At 42.3% G+C, this 23649-nt stretch overlaps 2 protein-coding genes across 2 annotated transcripts; both read right to left on the reverse strand.

Annotated features, from left to right (window-relative positions):
• Nucleotides 1-13295: 13295 nt before the first annotated feature.
• Nucleotides 13296-14312, reverse strand: LOC121274509 (histone H2A, sperm-like). The gene is made up of 2 exons (XM_041181845.1): nt 14261-14312; nt 13296-13672 (listed from the first exon to the last, which is right to left on the reverse strand). Exons 1-2 carry the CDS (start codon nt 14310-14312, stop codon nt 13326-13328), a joined length of 399 nt encoding a protein of 132 aa, XP_041037779.1. The 3' UTR covers nt 13296-13325.
• A 12-nt stretch (nt 14313-14324) lies between these two features.
• Nucleotides 14325-14688, reverse strand: LOC121274510 (histone H2B 1.1-like). Its single transcript, XM_041181847.1, has one exon. The coding sequence runs from the start codon at nt 14682-14684 to the stop codon at nt 14325-14327; it is 360 nt and encodes a 119-aa protein (XP_041037781.1). The 5' UTR covers nt 14685-14688.
• Nucleotides 14689-23649: the final 8961 nt, after the last annotated feature.

Genomic DNA, 23649 nt, shown 5'->3' on the forward strand with positions numbered 1-23649 from the left:
TGTGTGACCACTCTAATAGGGTTGTATTATAGACCACCCAATAGTCAGAGAGAATTGGAGGAGCAAATCTATAGAGGGATAGCAGACTGATGTAAGAAACATAAAGTTGTGATAGATTTTAACTTTCCACATATTGACTGGGACTCCCATACTGCAAAAGGGATGGATGGCTTGGAGTTTGTCAAATGTGTTCAGGAATGTTTTCTAAATCAATATATAGTGGTACCAACGAGAAGGATGCAATACTTGATCTCCTATTAGGGAACCAGACAGGTCAGGTGACAGGTGTATGTGTAGGCGAACATTTTGGGTCCAGTGACCACAATGTCATTAGTTTTAAGCTAATTACGGATAAGGATAGGTCTGGACCTCGAGTTGAGATTCTAAATTGGAGAAAGGCCAATTTTGTGGATATGAGAAAGGATCTAGGAAGAGTGGATTGAGATAAGTTGTTTTCTGGCAAGGATGTATTCAGGAAACGGAAAGCATTCAAAGGCAAAATTTTGAGAGTACAGTGTTTGCATGTTCCTGTCGGGATTAAAGGCAAACTTAAGAGGCATAGGGAACCTTGGTTTTCAAGAGATATTGGCGATCTAGTTAAGAAGAGAGAGGTGTATAGCAGCTATAGGCAACAAGGAGCAAATGAGGTACTTGTAGAGTATAGAAAATGTAAGAAAATGCTACAAAAGGAAATCAGGAAGGCAAAAAGAAGACATGAGGTTGCTTTGCCAGATAATGTGAAGGCAAACCCGAAGGGTTTCTACAAGTATATTAAGAGTAAAAGGGAAGTAAAGGACACAATTGGTCTCCTTGAAGATCAGAGTGGTCGTCTGTGTGGAGCCTCACGAAAGGGGGGAGATCTTAAACAGTTTTGTTTGCATCAGTATTTACTCAGGAAACTGGCATAGTGTATAAGGAAGGAAGGAAAACAAGTAGTAGTGTCATGGAACATATAGAGATTAAAGAGGAGCAGGTGCTGGCTGCCTTACAGCGAATAAGGGTAGAAAAATTCCCCGGGCCCGTCATGATATTCCCTCGGACCTTGAAGGAGACTAGTGTAGAAATTGCAGGGGCCCTGGAACAAATATTTAAAATGTCCTTAGCCACGGGTGAGGTGCCGGAGGATTGGAGGGTAGCTCATGTTGTTCTGTTGTTTAAAAAATGCTCCAAAAATAAACCAGCTAATTACAGGCCAGTGAGCCTGACGTCAGCAGTAGGTAAATTATTGGAAGGTGTTCTGAGAGATCGGATATATAATTATTTGGACAGCTAGGGGCTGATTAAGGATAGTCAGCATGGTTTTCTGCGTGGTAGGTCGTGTTTAACCAACCTTGTAGAGTTATTAGAGGAGGTTACCAAGAAAGTAGATGAAGGAAAGGCTGTGGATGTTGTCTGCATGGACTTTAATAAGGCCTTTGGTAAGGTGCCACATGGGAGGTTAGCTCAGAAGGTTCAGACACTTGGTATCCATGTAAAGGTTGTAAACTGGATTCGAAGTTGGCTGTGTGGGAGAAGACAGAGAGTGGTAGTGGCTGATTGCTTCTCAGACTGGAGGTCTGTGATTAGTGGTCTGCCTCAGGGATCTGTGCTGGGACCATTGTTGTTTGTTGTCTATATCAATGATTTGGATGATAATGTGGTGAATTGGATCAGCAAGTTTGCTGATGACACTAAGATTGGAGGCATTGTGGAGAGCGAGGAAGGCATTCAAAGCTTGCAGAGGGATCTGGACCAACTGGAAAAATGGGCCAGAAAATGGCAGATGGAATTTCATGCGGAAAAGTGTGAAGTGTTACATTTTGGAAGGTCAAACCAAGGTAGGACATACACAGTAAATGGTAGGACACTGCGGAGTGTGGAGGAACAAAGGGATCTGGGAGTTCAGATACATAGTTCCCCGAAAGTGGCGTCACAGGTACACAGGGTTGTAAAGACAGCTTTTGCCGTACTGGCCTTCATAAATCAGAGTATTGAGTACAGGAGTTTTGATGTTATGGTGAGGTTGTATAAGACATTGGTGAGGCCAACTTTGGAGTATTGTGTGCAGTTCTGGTCGCCTAACTACAGGAAGGATATCAATAAGATTGAGAGAGTGCGGAGAAGATTTACTAGGATGTTGCCGGGTCTTAAGTAGTTGAGTTACTGGGAAAGATTAAACAGGTTAGGACGTTATTCCTTGGAGCATAGAAGAATGAGGGGAGATATTATAGAAGTTTACAAAATTATGAGGGGTTTAGACAGAGTAAATGCGAGTAGGTTCTTTCCACTTAGAGTAGGAGAAATAAACACGAGAGGACATGGCTTTAGGGTCAAAAGGTAAAGGTTTAGGAGGAACATTAGGGTGAACTTCTTCACTCAGAGAGTGGTGAGAGTGTGGAACGAGCTATCATCTGACGGGGTAAATGCGAGCTCACTCTTAAGTTTTAAGAATAAATTACATATATGGATGGGAGAGGTCTGGAGGGTTATGGACTGGGTGCAGGTAAATGGAATTAGCGCAATAATATTTCAGCACAGACTAGAAGGGCCATATATCCTGTTTTCTGTGCAGTAGTGTTCCATGTTTCCAAGGTCCTGACTCCTTGCTTAAGTTTCTTGCTACTTTCTTTGTTTTGTCCACGGGCTTCATCTGTTCCCAGCCTTATAGCCCTTACGAATTTCATTTAAGGAAGGAAATCTGTCACCCTTATCTGGTCTGGCCTGCACGTGACTACAAACCCACAGCAATGTGTATGAATCTTAAGTTGCCCCCTGTAATAGCCTAGCAAGCCACTCAGTTGTAACAAACAGTTTTTGTATCTGCTCCATTTGCATCAAAAGTGGAAGGGATTTTGGTGGTGGAACAGCGGTTGCAGATGGGATTGTCTCTTCAGTCTGGTGAATGTTTTGATGGCGACATAAGTTGTCTGTGACTGACTTGTTGATCTCCAGGGATGGAGATGGTGGTGTCTGGGACTTTATCTGTAAGGTATGATACAGTGAGCTTTACTGTCAGGCTGTTGCTTGACTAGTATGTGAGACAGCTCTCCAAATTTTGGCACCAGCCCCCAGATGTCTGTAAGGAGGACTTTGCAGGGCTGACAGTGCTGAGGTAGCAGTTGTCATTTCCAGTGCCGAGGTCGATTCCAGCTAGTCCGTTCAGTTTCTTTGCTTTGTAACAGCTTTGAAGCGGTTTGTTACAACTGAGCGGCTTGCTAGTTTATTACAGGGGGCAGCTAAGGATGCAACCACATTGCTGTCGGTCTGTCGTCATGTGCAGGCCACACAGGTTATGGTGACAGATTTCCTTCCTTAAATATAGGTTTTTAGAGCAATCGACAATGGTCATCATCAGACTTTTAATTCCAGATTTTTATTGAACTCAAAGCTTGATCTGGGCCAAGCACAGTTGATGCCCTGTCAAACTCGGAAGGGTGGTGGGGTGTGGAGAGGGTGGGGTGGTGGGGGGGAGGTCATTAGTGACGGATACAGTAGATATCTTAGACGTGCTCATATGGAATGTTGCATTTTCTCTTTTCACTGTTCAAGGCCCTAAACAACGTCCCAGTGATATCGTGATGTATTTGAAATTATTTTTTTTTCATTTAGTATAATGTATTCATTGTTCTCAATATGGCCTGTTACTTATTGGGTATATTGAGTGGCTGGCTTTGTTGGGCACCTCCATTTAGTCTACAACATGAAACTGAGCTTCTAATGACCTGTCATTTTAATCCCCACCGTGCCCTCCCACTGACCTTTCCTTATTTGGTCTCCTCTGGTGTTCCAATGACATTCGTGTGAGCTCGAGCAACAACACCTCATCTTCTGATCAAGCTGCTTACAGCCTTCTGGACTCAACATTAAGTTCAATAATTTCAGATATAATCAATGTAATCGTAATATAAGCAGGCAGAGTCAACTTGGTTTTATGAAAGGAAAATCATGTTTGACAATTTTGTTGTTGGCAAACTATAACTAGTGGACAGATACAGAGTTCAGAGCTGGGGCCTCTACTATTTACGATCGATGTTAATGATGTGCATGATGTTACTCACTGTATTGTCACTGCATTTGCTGACAATACAAATATAGGAAACAAAACAGATTGTAATGTGGATACAGAGAGTCTGCAAAGATATGTGGATGTTTAAGTGAGTGGGTATAAAATGGCATATAATGTAGGAAAATGTGAAGTAGACCACTTCTGTAGGAAGCATTGGAGAGATGGATATTATTTAAATAGAGAAAGACTGCAGAATCCTGTGGTACAGAGGGACCCTTTTACATGAATTACAGAAAAAATTATGGTGACACTGCAGAATGTTCCCATACAGATGGATAGGGGTGCCACTGTACAAGAATCATTGAAAAAAAGTTAGCATGCAGATGCGGCAAATAACTAGGAAGGCATGTGGAGTATTGGTCTTTATCGTAAGGGGAGTGGAATGGAAAAGTAAAGAGGTTGTGCTGCAACTGTGCAGTACATTCGCAAGGCCACACCTTGAATAATGAGTGCTGATTTGATTTGCTTACTGGAGGACGGAAATACTTGCATTGGAGATAGTTCCCCAGAAATGGGGCTGGGATATTTCCTCAAGTGAGGGGATTTTATAATGGGGAAGGGTTGAGCAGGTTGGATGTAACTCTTTCGAGTACAAACACGTTTCCAACTGTTCCTATTCAGATGAAGTTACATTGTTTCATAGTTTGCAATTGTGAGGTTTGAATTCTTGATCTTGGGGTTATAAGCCCAGTGCCATAACCACTTAGCTATTTAGGCCAAGCAGCAGGTTGGTTGTAGACTCACTGGAAGTTAGAATGGCTTAACCATGTGATTGTGAATGAGCATCTGGCAATGAGTGACCGCAATATGTTAGAGACAGACATTCAGTTCGAGCAGAAAGGTCACATACATGCTGGTTATCACCTCAAGTAAGGCTAATAAGGAAGGAATGATTGGTAAACTGAGCACGTTAAATTCTGATCAGCTATTAACTGGTAAAACAAGGCAGGAAACAATCAAAAACACTCAATTGCTAATTTAGTGTCATCTGTACTTAATGGAAGCTCGAAGGAATGAAGCTTCACTATTATTGTTAATATTATTAATAACAAAGACGGAATTTCATTTTTAAACCAGTTTGTAAGTGGTGATGACGATTCCTGTCCAGATAATGATGAACTGTGTATTTGGTGCGATGCTGTCTCCGCTATGCTGATAGTTTTGTCCTTCTCGGTGTTTCATGTCACAGGGAGGATGCTGCTGTTCGAATAAAGATGACGAATTACTGCAGACCCTTTAGACTGGAAAATCTGCAATTAAGTTCCCTTCTGAGTCACTCATCATCCTGACTTGGAAATATATCGACCGTTCCTTCATTATTGCTGTGTCAAAATCCTGGAGCTTCCTTCCTAAGAGCCCTGTGGGTGTATCTACACCACATGAGCCTCAGCGGTTCAAGATGTCAGCCCACCATCACCTTCTCAAAGGCAACTCAGGTTGGGCAATAAGTGCTGGCCCAGCCTGCGAATTAACGCATCCCATGAATTAACATTTAAAATATGAGGTTCACTTTATTGTTTCCAGTTTTTTTTAGGTATTCACACAGTGATAGTGAAGAGGAGGTGGCCACTCAGGCCATTGTGTCTGTGCCAGTTCTTTGGGAGGAATGGGCTGAGGGAAAAGGGAAAGCATTGGCTGGGACGTGCTTGCAGCATTTACAGCTTGTATCCATCTGTGAATAAACACCATATCAGAGATTTATTGAAGATTGAATTTTTGCTCTGGAAGAAAGAAACCGTTGCAAATAACAGACATAATTGTGGGCAACAGGAAATGCTCCCTTAGGCATTAATGAGAATGCAAACAGCAGTGGATAGCTTCAATCCATCGACCTCTGGGTTATGGGTCCAGCACGCTTCTGCTGCGCCATCCTGCTCTGTGGATCTTTTTGAGTACTGTTGCATAATGGTGTTGAAGAGCTTCCCTTTTTAAAAATATATTTCCTGCTGTGGAACTGTGCTCTCTGCTGTTAAGAAATGTTGCTTGTTGTTGTGTAAGATGCTTCCCTGTCATGCAAATGTGTTCCCGTTTCTGTAAATATGATTCGTCTTGTGAAAAAGCATCCTCTGTTCTATTAAAATGTTCCCTGACATGCAAAGGCGTCCTCTCACGTGTGAAGATATTCTCTGCTGTTCTGTGATGATGTTTTCTGTTTAGCAAATGCTTTTTCTTTGTCTCACGATGTTCTCTATCGTGTTAAGAAGTCTTATGTTGTGTTTAGAAGTTCCGTGTTCTAGTGTGACAATCAGGTGAAGGGATTAATTCTTTAGCGATCATTGATACTAAATGTCAATGCGGGAATCATTCTGTATCTACCAATCCCCGTTCCTGTTGGGGAAAGTGGGATTAATTCAGTATCTGAATGCCTCTGGTATTCCATGTGAGTGTTGGCAACGTAATTCAGCTCTCAGACTCTGATACTTTGTGTGAATTTGGAATTCATTCTGTTTCACTCAGTGGTATTGTGAGGATAGTAGAATTCAGACTGCATCGCTCTGTCTCCCACATTCTACAGGAGTATAGTATAATTTCTTATTGGTCAGTCTCTGACACTGTAAGACAAAGTAGTGTTCATTCTGTATTTCTATGTCTCTGGTACTCTATATCAGTGTTGAAAGCATTCTGTAGTGCTCTATCTCTGAGACTGTATGAGAGTGTGGGGTTAAGTTCGTTCCTGTCAGTCTCTGCAACCTTTTGAGAGTGTCAAATTCATTTAGCATCTTTCAGTCTCTGGCTGTCTATGTGAGGGCAGAATTCACTCTGCACTTATCTATCCCCAGAATTGGAATTGATTGGGGAGCTCTTACTTCATCGGGTGGCCTCTGTACTATTTGTGCATATGACATTCAATGTATCTTTCAGAGGTAGTTCGTGGGGGATGGGTGGAATCATTCTTTAACTATCAATCTCTGGTGCCATACGTGAATGTTGGACTTATTCGAGAACTGTCAGTCTCTGATATTGTGTGAGAGGGTGGGTTTAATTCTTTATCAGTTCATGATAAACTATTTGAGGATGGGAATAATTTTGTGCCTGTTGTTTTCTGTTAGTATTTGTGTGTTTGGTCGTAATTCTGGATCTTTGTCTCTTAGTGCGATACATGGATCCAAAATTCACTCTGCATTTTATCAGTAGTATTGCATGTAAGTGTGGGTTCCATCCCATGTCTTTGTATGACTGTGTTGTATAATTCTGTAAATCTCAGTCTGATGCTGTATATGAATTTTGGGTTCATTCTGTAAATGTCACTCTCTGGTTTTATTGTGTGACATATTTTATATCTGTCAGTACAAAAACCAAATAGTGCAGCATCTCAAGTCTCTGCTATTGTGTTTGAGTGAGGGATACATTCGATATCTGTCAGTCTGTTCTGCGGAGTGTGTCTGTTGCATTCACTTTGTATCTATCAACCTCCGAGACACTATGCGAGTTTGAGACTAAACCTGAATTGGGCCTTCGTACAGTATGTGTGCATGAGGTTGACTTTGTATATGCTAAACTGTGATATGGTGTTTGAGTGTGAGATGCATTATGTTACTAAAAGAAAGACAGAAACTTCCCCTACGTAACAGCCACTCTCTGATACAGTATATGTGTGTTATATTCCATTCCTATCTTGCATTTTCTGATACCGAGAGAGGTGAGTTACATTGTGCAACTGTCAGTGGAGCTGTATGTGTGGAAGGGTTTTGCTCTATAAGTCAGCTTCTGGTACTGAAAGTGAGCTTTGCAGGTATTCTGTGACTGTCATTCTCTGGTACAATATATCTGTGTCATATTCAGACAGCATATGACATTTTCTGGTACTGTATGAGCGTCGGGACACTTTGTGAAGTCGAACTGTAGGTGTGCAAGTGTCTTGTTCTCAGTCAGTTTCTGGTAATGCAAATACCTTTGGGACTCATTCTGAATCTCTTAATGGTGTGCGTGTGTGTGTGTGTGGTTGTTTAACGCTATCAGTCAGCACTACTGTGTGTGAACGTGGAAGCATTCTTAATCTGCAGTCTTTGGTGCCCTTTTTTATTCATTCACGGGGTGTTGGCTTCGCTGGCTGGGCCCGCAATCCATCCCTAGTTGCCCTTCAGAAGATGCTGGTGAGCTAACTTCTTCATCTGCTGCAGTGCATGTGCTATAAGCACATCCGCAGAACTATTTGGAGGGAGTTCCAGAATTTTGATCCAACAACAGTGAAGGAACAGCGATGTATTTCCAAGTCAGGATTTTGAGTATAATATCCATTCTGTATCCATTACACACATGTCAGATTCACGTAACGTGTGTGAGCGTTAGATTCAATACAGATCTGTCAATGGCACTCTGTGTCTGTGATATTGTAATGTAAGCGTGGGATCATATGCTTCTTTCATTACTTGGCTCCGTTTGTAAGCATGACATTCATTCTGTATGTCAGTGTGATTAATATTACATCTGCCAAACTTTGGTATTGTAAAAGATTGTGAGATTCAATTAGAATTTTTCAATCATTGGTATTACATGTGAAAGTAGAATTTACAGTGTGTGGTCTTCCATTTGTATCCGTCAGCATCTGTTACTCTATGTGATGCTTGGACTCTTTCTCAATCTCTCAGCAGTACAACTGGTGCGTTATATTTATTTAGTATCACTCAGATTCAGGTAATGTGTGTGAGTGCAGTGCACAGCTTGTACATTTCAGCATCTGGCACTGAAAATGTGCTTGGGAATTATTCTCTGGTTCTGTCTGAGTGTGGGATTCATTATATAATTTTCAGTCTCTGGGACTAATTATAAGTTTGGATTCATTCCACATACATTTCCAGCAGAGCAACAGGCCACTGATGTGGTAGATGTAAAGCAAACAATGTGTGTAAGCTTTGGCTGAGTATTAAATCTCTGTCATTATGAACACAACTGTGAAAGATAATGTATCCTTCAGTCTGGTCCTGGAGAGGTACGCAAGTGTAACTCCAGCTTGTACAAAACAATTTGATATGTGTCATTGAGTCTGATTCTGAGTCAGAATTTCCACACAAATGTAAAATGGAGCTCAGTCCTGAATTGGTAAAGTATCTTTAATTTGAGACTGTGTGAGGATTTAGAATTAGCCTGGAGTTAATAGCTCAATTCATACTCATCAAATTAATATTGTATCTCAGTTTCTTAATCAGGGTGAGTTTTAACTAGAATCTGAGTTTGGATTTCAGGTTATACTCGCTTTCAGAACATCTCAAACTGATAAAGTAATTGAGATTTGGATTTGCTTCTAATGTATGTATCAGGGCACAATGTGGGAATTAATACCGCAATTTATAAACTAATACTGTGTGCTAATATTGGATTGCTGCAAACATGTATCTCAGTGTACATTATTAAGGTTAAGACTGTAAACTTGAAATTGGAAACATGCATCAGTTTTATTTGGCATTTAGTTTGTAGATGAAGCTGTAATATTGTGGGATTGACCTGGTGAAAATTGGATCATAGGTGAGAATGTGAACTACCCGTCTGTGGTACTGAGTCGAGGTAACGTGGAAGCAATGTCTATCTTTCCTGCACTGATTGATTAATGGATGGAAAATGTGGCTCTACAACTAATTCTGCTCTCTGATAATGTGAAATTGATGACCTGTCTGTCTCTGCGCTCTGTCAGTGATAATGTACGTATTGTGTGGGAGGAGCTGGCGGGAATCTTCATTATAACTTGGCTGGAGGAAACACCACATTTATTCTGGTTCCGTCAATTATTTGCCAGTTGGAAAAAAAACATATTTTAGGACTCAAGTACAGGTGAGGAAGAATATACAGATTCCATCAGTTTTACCTCTATAAATACTCATTGTGACTGGTTTGAGAGGCTTTAGCCAGACTCTAGCTCTGATTCGTCAGGCCATTCTCAATCCTAATCTTCAAACAATCGGACAGCTAGGTAGCAGGAATTGGAAGTGCCGATTGGCTTATATTTTCAAATTCGAAAATCCCACCAATTTGAGGGAAAAAAGATATTAGCCGAACGGCTTAATTTCCAGGCAACAATTTTAATCTCACACTTTAAGAGATGTAATATTGCATTTTGCAACACAGAATCCTGGCGCTATTTTAGGAACAGATTAAATGTGTCAATCTCTTTTCTGTAACCGGCGGTAACAAAGCAGCGATTTAAAACAGAGCCAATCTCAGCTCACTGGCAACGCAATAACATAGGTTACCGACCGACTCCTTCACACAGGCTTCACCGGGACAGAGAGAAACGGCTGATTTCTGACCCTCTCCCCTGAAAGCGGCCGGGAATGTTACAATCGGAAGAGCGGAGTGCTCCAGCAGCCACACGCTCAGCATAGCTGCTCTTTCTCAGGAGCCTGTGTACACGGCCCGCGGGGACCTGCAGTCCAGCCCGGGAGGAGCGAGACTTGGCTTTGTCTTGGGCTTTGTCCTAGGCTTTCTCGTCGATTTTTCTACAATCTTACACCACGAATTAAGAATTCCTCCGGTCGTCACCGTTCTCCTATCTTCTGCGGAATGCAGATGGCCTACTTTTAAAGGCCTGTATTAGGAATCTCATTGGGTATTTTTATAACCAATCAGAGAGCAGCTTATTTCACAAACCAACAAAGATCAAAAAGAAAATGAGTCAGAGATTGACTGAGCCAAACTGGCAGAGCTGAAACAGGTTTACAAATTGAACATTAGCGCCAATGTACTTGAGAATGGCTGAAAAAAGAGACATGTCAAAGCTTTTCCTTCTGCACTCCCAAGATAAGTGGAAGCCAACAATTTATACTGATAGAGAATATACTTCAGGGTGGAAGGTGACGGTCTCAGGCCAGTCATGAGCTTGTGTGATACACAGCGCGAAATGATCTGATCAGAGTAACCATTACCCTGCAGGATGCCTTTGATGAGCCCGATTTCAGCATCAAGCTTGCACGGTGAGCAAATGGCTCGGGCCCTGTTTACAAGGTTGCCGATAAGACCAATCTTACAGAGCGTGGTAAGAATCCCAACGCGTATTGGTAGAGAATTATGGTCTGACTACGGATGAGGTTGAAAATCAATCACTACCACGATGGCCGGGAATCGAACCTGAGTCAAATGCTTGGAAGGCAGCTATACTCACCACTATACCACCATCGAATACGTCATTACAGTCAGCATTTATAGTACCACCAAACACACTATATCTTTAGCATCGTGTGTCTGATTGATAAACTGTTTTGCAATAACTCTCACCATGTTTATGTTGTTTCACACTCATTTAAACTGTCCCCAAAGAAGTTACCACTTTGTACGTCTCACGTTCAGCGAGAAGACGGCACCAGTCCACAATAAATTGGCTCCTGCTCTTTCCGTGGACACATCGAGACAGGAAAAGGTCTGTTGCTGCCTGGGGAACGGGCCGTGAAAGAGACAAAGATAGTGATCAACTACAACGGCTCCATGTAGATATCCACAAAGTACCGAACAATAAAAACAATGCAACGTATCCTGGAAGGGATGATGAAGTTCTGTCTGAAATATCTACACCAACACCTCCCTTAAAATAATTGATTTGCTGTCACAAATTCAATACCAATCGTTTAAATTTCAGCCGGTATTCATTTCCAGTTCTTAGACAGACACTTTCACTGACCGGTTCAATCTTTGCAAAACTTTTCGAATTCCCGCTCAATAAACTAAATTACAGGCCCGTAATCCTTTGTCCCAATCATTTGTTATACCTGCAGACTAACTGGTTTAGAGGCTGGTATGTTTGTGACCTTAGTTCTCCTTCTCTGCCTGCTCCTCATACCTCTTGACTGCCTTGTAGATTATAAATCTCTCAAACTCAACCTTGGCCCAACTCCGCGTCACAAATCAAACCCAAACACATTATATTCTCCAATTCAGCTGGAAGAGGTGTTAGTAAAAGTCTCAATGCTTCTGGGAGGGGAGCTGTGTGTTAATGGAATAGAAGCTGTCCGAGAAATGGAAGCAGACTGTGTGTCCGGTTGTAGAAGGGACTGGAATTAGGCGGGGATATTGCTGACAGATCTGGATTTAAACGATCCAGATTTCTAACTATAGAAAAATAAGATGTTCCATTGTGTAAGGTTTGTTTATTCACTAATGTTGCCCAGAATTCGAAAACAAACAAGTAGGAAGAGGAGCTGGATTATCAAAGACGCTCCTCTATTCTGTCTGTCACTCAGTCTCTTCCCCGCCCCGCCTCTCACTCTCTGTCCCTTTCTCAGTCAGGTCGGGGCGGGCACTATAAAAGAGGAACGTGAAGCAGCTCGTCTCTCATACTCTGCAGCGATCTGAGTGAAGAACCATCATGTCTGGCAGAGGGAAAAGGAGGCAAAGGACTGGGTAAAGGCGGAGCAAAGCGGCACCGCAAAGTGCTTCGTGATAATATCCAGGGCATCACCAAACCAGCAATCCGCCGCCTGGCTCGCCGTGGCGGTGTCAAGCGGATCTCGGGTTTGATCTATGAGGAGACTCGCGGGGTGCTGAAGGTTTTCCTGGAGAATGTGATCAGGGATGCGGTCACCTACACTGAACACGCCAAGCGCAAGACGGTCACTGCCATGGATGTGGTGTACGCTCTGAAACATCAGGGCCGCACTCTCTATGGATTCGGCGGCTGAACAACTCGACCCTTTCTACCAAACACACAACAAAGGCTCTTTGCAGAGCCACCCAAAACGTCACATTAAGAGCACTGACCTGGAGACGGGAGCGAGAAATCTAAAGATGAATCAAACACAACTTTAGCATCGTTTCGTCCTCTTTCAGTCATTAGTTAATTTATTATGGTTATTGATGTTTTAAGTGGGGAGTGGAGCGGTGTATTACCTCCCCAGACCCCACTCTCTCACCACAGTATAGTGGAAAAATGACTCACCACATTTTCTCTTCAATATCTATTGAACCGTGACATGAATAAAACCAATACAGCTCATGATGTTTGTGTGTGAGACCCGGAACTGCCGGTAGTCACGGTGATTTCGCCCATCATTAGCTTTCTACCCGCCTCTTGTAAACAGATCAGGAAAAGAATCCGAATTGAAAACGGCTTGTAAGGCATGTAGGGCTGTTGCATACTCGTGTCTTTTGCAGCAAAGCCAGTATTGTCAACGAAAATGCTGGAAAAGCTCAGCATGTCTGGCAGCATCTGTGCGGGGACAGAGTTACCGTTCCTAATCGGCATGACGCTTCTTCAGAGCCAGAGTGAAATGAGCTCAGACAGTGAGCAGCCATTTCACAGACTCTGTGAGAGGCTCTGAAAAGAGCCTTTGGGTTATTACATTAAAGAATGGCCGCTTCACTTGGTCTTCGAGCCCGCAGCGGCGCTGGTTTTCTTGGGCAGCAGCACGGCCTGGATATTAGGCAGCACCCCGCCCTGAGCGATGGTCACCCCTCCCAGCAGCTTGTTGAGCTCCTCGTCGTTGCGGACGGCCAGCTGCAGGTGTCTGGGGATGATGCGGGTCTTCTTGTTGTCCCGGGCCGCGTTACCGGCCAGCTCGAGGATTTCAGCCGTCAGATACTCCAGCACAGCAGCCAGATAGACCGGGGCTCCGGCACCCACACGCTCAGCATAGTTGCCCTTTCTCAGGTGCCTGTGAACACGGCCCACCGGGAACTGCAGTCCAGCCCGGGAGGAGCTCTTCTCTTTATTTGGTTTTATTCAGCTCGTTCCGTCACCAATCGCAGGCGCGGGTTTTAACATTTTGTTTTAATTTGGTTCATTCTCCTGTCCCTTTCTTACTGTCCCAGGCGGGAATCAATCCCTGTTCCCCGCTTTCCCAGGAGGGAAACATTCCGTTTAACCTTCAATCGGCCTTAGAGTGAGCTTTACCGCCGGTCTTTCCTCTTCCAGACATTTCCACAATCTCACAAACACTTTCACAGAGAATTAACAATTTCTTCAGCGTTTACTGTTCTCATAAACTGAGAATTGGTCTGATTGGTCTCTGACCAATCCACTTTATTTGCCTATATTATTTACCAATCAGATCACTGGAAGCAGAAGGGGACGAGATTTGCCAATAACCGTCAGAGTCAGAGAATGTGTCCATTTTAAAAAGCCCGTCAATTTCATTGCAGTAGAGGAGCGGATTCAAATCAATGTTGTCCTTGGTCTGAGAATTCAAACCTCTTCTCTTTATTTGGTTTTATTCAGCTCGTTCCGTCACCAATCGCAGGCGCGGGTTTTAACATTTTGTTTTAATTTGGTTCATTCTCCTGTCCCTTTCTTACTGTCCCGGGCGGGAATCAATCCCTGTTCCCCGCTTTCCCAGGAGGGAAACATTCCGTTTAACCTTCAATCGGAACCAAGCGCTCTTCGCTGAAAACAGGGACCGGATCGTGTCTTCAGACTCTCTTTATTCCGCATGGCGGTCTGGATCTCCCGGGAGCTGATGGTGCTGTGCTTGTTGTAATGGGCCAGGCGGGAAGCCTCACCCGCGGTGCGCTCGAAAATATCGCTCACGAACGAGTTCATGATGCTCATGGCCTTGGAGGAGATGCCGGTGTCGGGGTGAACCTGCTTCATCACTTTGTAGATGTAGATGGAGTAACTCTCCTTCCTCGACTTTCGCCGCTTCTTGCCGCCCTTTGCTATCGGTTTCTTTAAGGCTTTCTTACCTCCCTTCTTAGGAGCTGGTTTCTTCTCATCAACCATAGTCACTTTCAGACAGAGCAATAAACCAAACCCCTTCTGAGCATCAATTAAATAAACAATCTCACAGATCTATGCTAATGAGGAATGGGGGAAAGTGATTCTGATTGGACAGTTTTAAAGCTAAATCATCATCTAATTTTGGAATTTTTTGATGGAATATGTAAACTGATTAATTAGATTTAGATTTTTCCACCAATTATTTGCCCCTTCCTTCTCCACAGAGAGACCATTTGGGGAATGTGGGACTCCTTCTGGAGCAGAGAGTGCCTGATAATGTGTGCCAGTGTGGGGTTTACTCACTCTCTAATACTGTGTGTGAGCGTGGGATTTACTCACTCTCTGATACTGTGTGTGAGTGCGGGATTTACTCACTCTCTGATGCTGCGTGAGTGTGGGATTTACTCACTCTCTGATACTGCGTGAGTGTGGGATTTACTCACTCTCTGATACTGTGTGTGAGTGTGGGATTTACTCACTCTATGATACTATGTGAGTGCGTGGGATTTACAGACTCTGATTGTGTATGTGATTGTGAGATTTACTCACTCTCTGATAGTGAGCGAGAGTGTGGGGTTTACTCACTCTCTGATATTGTGTCCGAATGTGGGATTTACTCACTGTCTGATTCTGTGTGTGAGTGTTGGATTCACTCACTTTCAGTTACTGTGTGCGAGTGTGGGATTTACGCACTCTCTGATACTGTGTGTGAGTGTGGGATTTACTCACTCTCTGATACTGTGGGTGTGGGATTTACTCACTCTCTGTTAATGTGTGATTTTGTGGAATTTATTCACTCTCTGATACTGTGTGCAAGTGTGGGATTTACTTACTCTCCAATAGTGTGTGAGAGTGTGGTATTTACTGACTCCCTGATAGTGTGTGGGACTGTGCGAGTTACTCACTCTTTGATACTATGTGCAAGTGTGAGATTTATTCACTCTCTGATACTGCATGTGAGTGTGGGAATTACTCATTCTCTGATACTTTGTGTGAGTGTTGGATTCACTCACTTTCTGATACTGTGTGAGAGTGTTGGATTCACACTTTCTGATACTGTGTGAGAGTGTGGGATTTACTCACTCTCTGATACTGGGTGTGAGTGTGGGGGATTCATTCTGTATCTGTCCGTTTCTGGGCCTGAATATGATTGCTGGTTTGGTTCAGTATCTGAATGTGGTGGTGTTTGAGACCCATTGTGCATCTGTCAGTTCGTGGTGCATGTGTGTGAGTGGGGGGTTCATTCTCTCCCTGCGACTATGTGCTAGTTTGAGATTAACGCTGCATCTGTCATTCTGGACCACAATATGTCATTGTTGGATTGATTCTTTGCCTGTCAGTCTCTGTAACCGTCTGGCACAGTCTCTGGTACTGTAAGATCAGTGTGGTATTGCTTCTAGATCTTTAAGTCTGTGTGCACTTCTTATTCACTTGTCAGAGCCCGGTTCTTTGTTTGAATGTGGAATTAATTCTGGATATGCCAACATCGGACACTCATCTTGAGTGTAGCACTCAGTCTGGATTTGTCAGTTTCTAGTCTTGAATGAGAATGTGGCAGTCACTCTCAATATCTGGGACTCCTTGAAACATATTCTGCATCTGTCAGTCTTTGGTGCTGAATGTGAGAATGGATTTAATTCTGTTACTTTCAGGCTGTGGTAATCTGTGTGAGTGTTAGATACATTGTGTAACTCTCAGTCCCTGATTTTGCCCACAACGTTGTCCGTCCCTAATTGCCCTTGTTAATAGGGCATTTAAATGGACTGTGGCTCTGGGGTCTGGAGACAAATGTCAGCCAGACCAGCTAAAAGACATTAGTGATGGATGGATTTTGACGACAGTCGACAATGGTTTTGTTAAAGGAAAAATACTGCGAATGTTGGAAATCCGAAATAAAAACAGAAAATGCTGGAAAAACTCAGCGGGTCTCTCAGCATCTGTGGAGAGAGAAACAGAGTTCATGTCTGTATGACACGTCTTCAGAGCTAAAGAGAGGTACAAATGTGACGACATTGATACTGTTTAAGGGTGGAGCAGGTGAAGCTGGATAGAAGGTCAGCGATAGGTCGTGGCTATGGAGAAATTGACAAAAATGGCCTGGACAAAAAGGCAAAGGGAGCGTTAATGGTGGTAGTAAGGGCTAAAGGAGGTGCTGACAGTGGCGTAAAGCTAAGAAAGCAGAATGTGTTAATAGCAGAACAAGCTTAAGCACTCTGTGAAAGAATAACTGAACAAATAACCGAGGGCCCTTTTGGGGGAGGGGGAAGTGATTGGGGAAAAAGGATGGATAAAGGGATCAAAAGGGGATAAAACAAGGAATAAAAATGAGAATAAGTGGATACAAATGTATATTTTTTTAAATGGGGAATGAAAGTGGGGTGAAGATAGAGGAGAGAGTTCTTGGCCTGAAGTTGTTGAACTCAGTGTCAAGTCCGGAAGGCTGTTAGGTGCCTAATCGGAGGATGAGCTGTTGCTCCTTCAGTTTGTGTTGGGCTTCACTGGAACGTTGCGGGTCATGAACGGACATGTGGGCATGAGAGCAGAATGGTGTGTTCGAATGTAACTCTCCTTCCTCGACCTTTGCCTCTTCTTGCCGGCCTTTCCTGACGGTTTACTCACCATTTTCTTGGCGCCTTTCTTCTTCTCTTCAACGATCTTTAATCTCAATTTCAGACACAGAAATAAACCAAACCCCTTCTGTCCGTTCATTAAATACACAGTTTGACAGATATATGCTAAAGAATAATGAGAAAACAATAATTCTTATTGGACATTTTTAAAAGAAAGCAGCTTCTTAATTTGTAATTTTTTGATTGGATAGATAAATCGACCAATCATATTTAGTTTTCTCCACCACTCATAAGCCTCCTTAATACAATCAGGAAATGCATTTTACAAAGTCGCTCTGCAGCCGGTGTTTCTCAGTGTGTAAAGATACACCAGGAAATGTTGCTTGGCTGTCGGTGCGAGGGACTGTACGGGAATATAGGGTTCCTTCAGGAATTGTGAGGCTTTGATAAAGTCTGTGATTGTGGGATTTATTCACTCCCTGATACTGTGTGTGAATATGGGGTTACTTCACCGTTTGGAAGGCGGTGGTACAGTGTGCGAGGGCTGGATTTCTTCTGTATCTGTGACTTGATGGGACCATGTCACAGTGTTGGATTCACTTGATATCCTGAGGCTCATTGTGCACTGTCCGTTATTGGTGCATGTAAGTGAAATGATTCGCTTCTTGAGACTACAAGCCAGTGTAGAATTAAATTAGTATGTGTTCCTGTCGGCCACGAAAAGTATTGGACTCATTCTGTACCTGCCAATCTCTGTAACTGTATGTTAATGCGATTCTTTATTTGTCAGTCTTTGGCATTGTAGATCAAAGTTGTATTGATTCTGTGTCTTTCAGTCTGTGGTACTGTCTCTGAGTCTGAACGTCTCATTCACTGTCAATGGCTGATACTGTGTGTGAATGGGAAATTAACTCTGTACCTGTCAACATCCGTTGCTGAATGGGAGTGTGAAATTCAGTCTGTATCGGTCAGTCTCTGGTACTGATTCATTCTCAATGAGTCCAGTTCCTACAATTTTTGTCAGAAGTAATCCCACTGTCACATACAGCAGCAAAGACAGACAAATATAGAATTTGCCTCAATGGATAGTATTGGTATGAGTGGGATAAGTTCTCTCTCAATCAATGGTACTATATGGGAGCTTGCAATTCATTTTGTTTCTGTTGGACTCTGGTACCCTGTGTAAGCGTTGATGCCATTTTCCACCTCAGTTCCTGATGCTTTGCAGTAATGAAGGATTCATTTTGGGTATATCAGTCTTTGGCTCTGAGATTATTCTGTGTTTCTTAGTCTGTGGTACTGTGTGAATGTCAGATTCATTCTGTGTCTCCACATCTCTGGGATCAGTGATTACTAACTCTCTAGATGTTTGCAGAATTGGGTCTACCTGAAAATTTCTCCACTTCAGAGTAAAGATCACATTTTCATATCAGATTCACAATCTTTCTTATAAATTGAGCAGTCTTATCAACTGGCCTTTCTACACATAAATGTTTTAAAAGTCAGACTTATCAACTGCTCTTTAGACCTGTAATTAGCAAACCTTGTGTTGTGAGTGAGGAGATTCCCCACTGGGTCATGCAAAACAGAAATCTGGATGGAAATTAATTTCACTGCCTGGAAATCAGGTAGAAAACAAATCTGAATTTCTGATTTACATCCTCAGTAGATCAAGCAAAGTGATGCTTAAAACCAAACAAACCACACTTGATCCCTACTCATTTGCTAAGGTAAATCCAATGAAAGGTGTTATACTTGATTAGGAGAATTGGGATGGGTACCAGACACAGCTCAGGGCAACCAAAACTGCAATTAGAAGTGCAAAGGGATAATGGAGAAGAGGATGGCAGATAAGTGAATCCCAACATGGAGTTAGCCATGTTGCAGTTGAAACCTCATCAGTAATCAGCACTGGCTTAGAATAGCTGGGACTATTAACCTCGGGAAAGGATGGATGTCGAATGGATATGACTGCTGCCCATAGGAGAACAAATTGTGTCTGTGTGAATAGATAAGTTGGGCTCATTGGTCAAGAGAGAAATAGAAAAAAGAACAAAAGGAAAATTAAGCAGGCGTGCGGGGAAGAATATGTCAGTGGGAGCAGCTCATCTGCTCTTGCAGAGAGCTGGCACAGATACTATGGACCGAATGGTCTCCCTCTGCTTTAACGATTGCGAGATGCTATTCTATGTATCATGAATGTAAATCTGACTTATTTTTAATATAAAATGTGTTTCAACTGGAGTTAATAGCTGTGGGCATTAAACAGTTATTATGTTAGAGTTTTGGATTAAAATTCCATTTCTATGAACACAGTCCTGAATGTTTGTATATCATACAATCTGATACATTGGCCGGTGTGTAAGATCTGCTTCATCTAGTTTGTTGATATTCTGAGGTTTGGGGAGTGATCTGTAATGCATAGTTCAGTCTGCAGTCTGGGTACAATATTGGGATTGATGTAATATTTTATAAGCAGGTACTGTTTGCCTCTTCTCTTTGTCATTGAATGTGTATTTAAGGTTCTCGTTTTGTTTTGGTAACACAGGGCCTTGCAATCTGCGGGGGAGGGAGGAGGGGGGTATAATTTTGCTCAGCGATTTGCAAAGGTCCCACAGGAGTTTATTACACAAAATTAGAAATTGTGATTGGGGATCATACATTAGCATAGATCAGTGGTTAGTTAATGGACAGAAAAGAGTGTAGGAATAATCGGGACATTCAAAACAAAAACAGAATTCCCTGGGAAAACTCAGCAGGTCTGGCAGCATCGGCGGAGAAGAAAAAAGTTGACGTTTCGAGTCCTCATGACCCTTCAGCAGAACTGGGTGAATCCAAGGAGAAGGGTGAAATATAAGCTGGTTTAAGCTGCAATCTTATATTTCACCCCTCTTCTTGGATTCACCCAATTCTGCTGAAGGGCCATGAGGACTCGAAACGTCAACTCTTTTCTTCTCCGCCGATGCTGCCAGACCTGCTGAGTTTTTCCAGGTAATTCTGTTTTTGTTTTGGATTTCCAGCATCCGCAATTTTTTGTTTTTATAATCAGGACATTTTCGGATTGGCAGGCTCTAACTTACTCTTGACAATACATGGTCTTCAGTTACTTACAACATATATTGATGACTTAGTTGGGTACTGACTGAAATATATTCGAGTTTGTTGATGATACAAAATTAGGTGGGAAATTAATCAGTGAGGAGGATACAAAAATGCTGCGAAGGCAGATAGACAGGTTGTCTGAGTTGGCAAAAGCATGGCAGATAGAATACAACCTGGTGGCGTGAGTGTGCCCAGTCTTGTAGGGGGAAAAAATAACATGTGTGAATGTGAGAGATTGGAACATGTTTGCACTCAGACGGAGCTGGGTGTCCTTGTCCATGAATTGCAGAACGTTTATCTGCAGGTATAGCAAGCAGATAGGAAGGGAAATGTTATGTTTACATTTGTTCCAAAGGATTGGATTATAGGAGTGAAAATTCTTCGAATTACACAGGGCACAACTGTGGCTACACCTGGAGTACCATGTGCCGTATGGTCGCCTTACATCAGGAAGGGCATAGTTGCTCTAGTGGGACGGCAATGATTGTTCACTAGATTGGTTCCTGTGACAAATTGATTTTTTTGTGAGGAAAGATTGAGGAGACTAACTGGAGAAATGGGCCAGAAAATGGCAGATGGAATTTAATGCTGAAAAGTGTGAGGTGTTACATTTTGGAAGGTCAAACCAAGGTAGGACGTACACAGTAAATGGTAGGGCACTGAGGAGTGCGGAGGAATAAAGGGATCTGGGAATTCAGATACATTGTTCCCTGAAAGTGGCGTCAAAGGTAGACAAGGTTGTAAAGAAAGTTTTTGGCATACTGGCCTTCATAAATCAAAGTATTGAGTACAGGAGTTTTGATGTTATGGTGAGGTTGTATAAGACATTTGTGAGGCCAAATTTGGAGTATTGTGTGCAGTTCTGGTCGCCTAACTACAGGAAGGATATCAGTTAAGATTGAGAGAGTGCAGAGAAGATTTACTAGGATGTTGCTGGGTCTTAAGTAGTTGAGTTACAGGGAAAGATTAAACAAGTTAGGACTTAATTCATTGGAGCGTAGAAGGATGAGGGGAGATATGATAGAAGTTTAGAAAATTATGAGGGGTATAGACAGAGTAAATGCGAGTAGGCTCTTCCCACTTAGATTAGGAAAAATAAACACGAGAGGACATGGCTTTCGGGTAAAAGGGGAAAGGTTTGGGGGAACATCTAGGGGGACTTCTTCACTTAGAGAGTGGTGAGAGTGTGGAACGAGCTACCATCTCACGTGGTAAATGTGGGCTCACCCCAAAGTTTTAAGAATAAATTAGATAGTTACATGGATGGGAGAGGTCTGGAGGATTATGGACTAGGTGCAGGTCAATGGGACCAGTGGAATAATATTTCGGCACAGACTGGAAGGGCCGAATGGCCTGCCTTCTGTGCTGTAGTGTTCTATGGTTCTATGGAGACTAGGTTAATATTCCATGGATTTTAGAAGACTGAGAGGTGATCTAAATTAAACATATAAAACTCTTAAGTGGCTTGTTAGGGTAGATGCTGAGAAAATAGTTCTCCTGGCTCCGGAATCTAGAACATGTGGTCTCAAATCACAGCATTGGCCATTTTGGAATGATATGAGGAGAAATTTCTTCACTGAAAGTGTTGAGAAGCTTTGGAATTCTCTACCCCAGAGAGATTTTGAAGCACAGCCATTGAGTATGTTCCAGACAGAGGTCAATAGATTTGGGATGCTAGTGATGTAAGGAGAGTGCAGCAAAGTGAAGTTGAGGTAGAACATCAGTCTTAATGAATGATGGAGTAGGTCGAATAGCCAAATAGTCAACTTGCGCTCTTATTTCAGAAGTTTAATGCGTCAGTCCATCTATTCTGCTCGATGTGAGATTCAGGTTCATTCTCTACCAGTCAGTCTCTGGTACTATATTTAAAGGTGGAAGCAATTATATGTCTGTCAGCACCTGGCACAGGATGTAGATCTGCGATTCAACCTGTATCTGTGATTCATGAACCTGAATGTGAGAAGATGATTCATTCTCAATTTGGCATTCTATTAGTGTGACTTTTGAATGCGTAATTTTTATCAGTCAGTCTTTGATACTGTACATGCAAGAGATTCATTCCGTATCTTTTGGACTTTGTAATGTTTGATTGTGGAATTTATTCTTTATTTACCACTTCGTGATACTGTGAGTGTTTTCTCCTTAAGTAACTGCCAGTCTTTCGTAATTGGTGTCTGATTATGTAATTGTGAAGCTTTATCCTGTTTGTAAGGCATTCTTTCTGTATTTATCAGGCTCTGGTACAGAATGAGCGTTTGGGATTCAACATGAATTGTTCAGTGGCACTGGAAATTCATTTTGTATCTGTTAGTCTCTGGTTGAGTGTATGTATGGGGCTGTGTTTGTCTTTATTTGTGTGTATCTGTGTAATTAATCCTGTATTAATCAGCCTCTGGTAGTGAATTTACATGTAGGACTCTGGCTGTATTTGTCAGTCACTGGTAACACGTGTGGCTGTGGATGGAAGATTCTTTCTATAACTGTCAGGATATCGTACATGGTTTGAGTGTGGGATTATTTTATTATAGTTCAGTGGTCCTGAATGTAAATATGGGAACCATTCTGAAACTCCCATTCTTTAATAATGTGTGTGTGTGAGTGTGGCTGTGTGAGTGTTTGTGTTTGATGTGAGTTTGTGACTATCTTTCAATGTCAGTGGTACTTTATGTCTGTGTGAGATAAATGAAATATTATTCAGGCTCAGGAATTTTGAGTGTAGTATTCAGTATGTATCTGTCAGTTTCTGGTACTGGACATGTCGTTGGTAATCATTCTGAATCTGTCAGTCTCTGCTTCTCTGTGACAGTGTGGGATTCATTACATAACCTTCAGTTTCTGTGACTGTTTACAAGTCTAGCTTCAGTCCATGTTGAAATTTCAGATAAGAAACAGGCCAGTGATGCTGTATGTTTTAACTAAGTAATTGTGAGTTTGCCCTGGTATTAAATCCCTTTCTGTGTGAACACAATTGTGAAAGCTCAGGTATCTAACACTCCACTGCTGTGTAAGCGTAATTCGCTCTGTAATAATCAAATTGATACATTTTCATTCAATCAGACTGTGGAAATTGTAAACTTGTCTGTTGTGCTCAGTTTGCTCTGTGAGAATGAATACAATATTTGCCATTCTGATACTCTGAACTTTTCGGACTGGTATGTGGTCTCTATCTCGGTCTGTACTAATAAATTGTTTTGCATCCTTGAGGTTAATTGTGTGGGTGAGTTTCAAATTGGAAAGTGAGTCTGCATTTCAGGTTCTAATATCTTTCAGTTCTACCTTGGTATTTAATTTAATTA

The sequence above is a fragment of the Carcharodon carcharias genome, assembly GCF_017639515.1.
Source record: "Carcharodon carcharias isolate sCarCar2 chromosome 37 unlocalized genomic scaffold, sCarCar2.pri SUPER_37_unloc_1, whole genome shotgun sequence".
Taxonomy (NCBI): domain Eukaryota; kingdom Metazoa; phylum Chordata; class Chondrichthyes; order Lamniformes; family Lamnidae; genus Carcharodon; species Carcharodon carcharias.

Bases quoted from the DNA above. Each gene is read 5' to 3' on its own strand.
- LOC121274510 (XM_041181847.1), bottom strand. From the start codon at position 14,684: ATGGTTGATGAGAAGAAACCAGCTCCTAAGAAGGGAGGTAAGAAAGCC.
- LOC121274509 (XM_041181845.1), bottom strand. From the start codon at position 14,312: ATGTTTCCCTCCTGGGAAAGCGGGGAACAGGGATTGATTCCCGCCCGG. The intron at 13,673-14,260 runs GTAAGAAAGGGA...AACCAAATAAAG, and splicing joins ATTGATTCCCGCCCGGGACA to AGAAGAGCTCCTCCCGGGCT.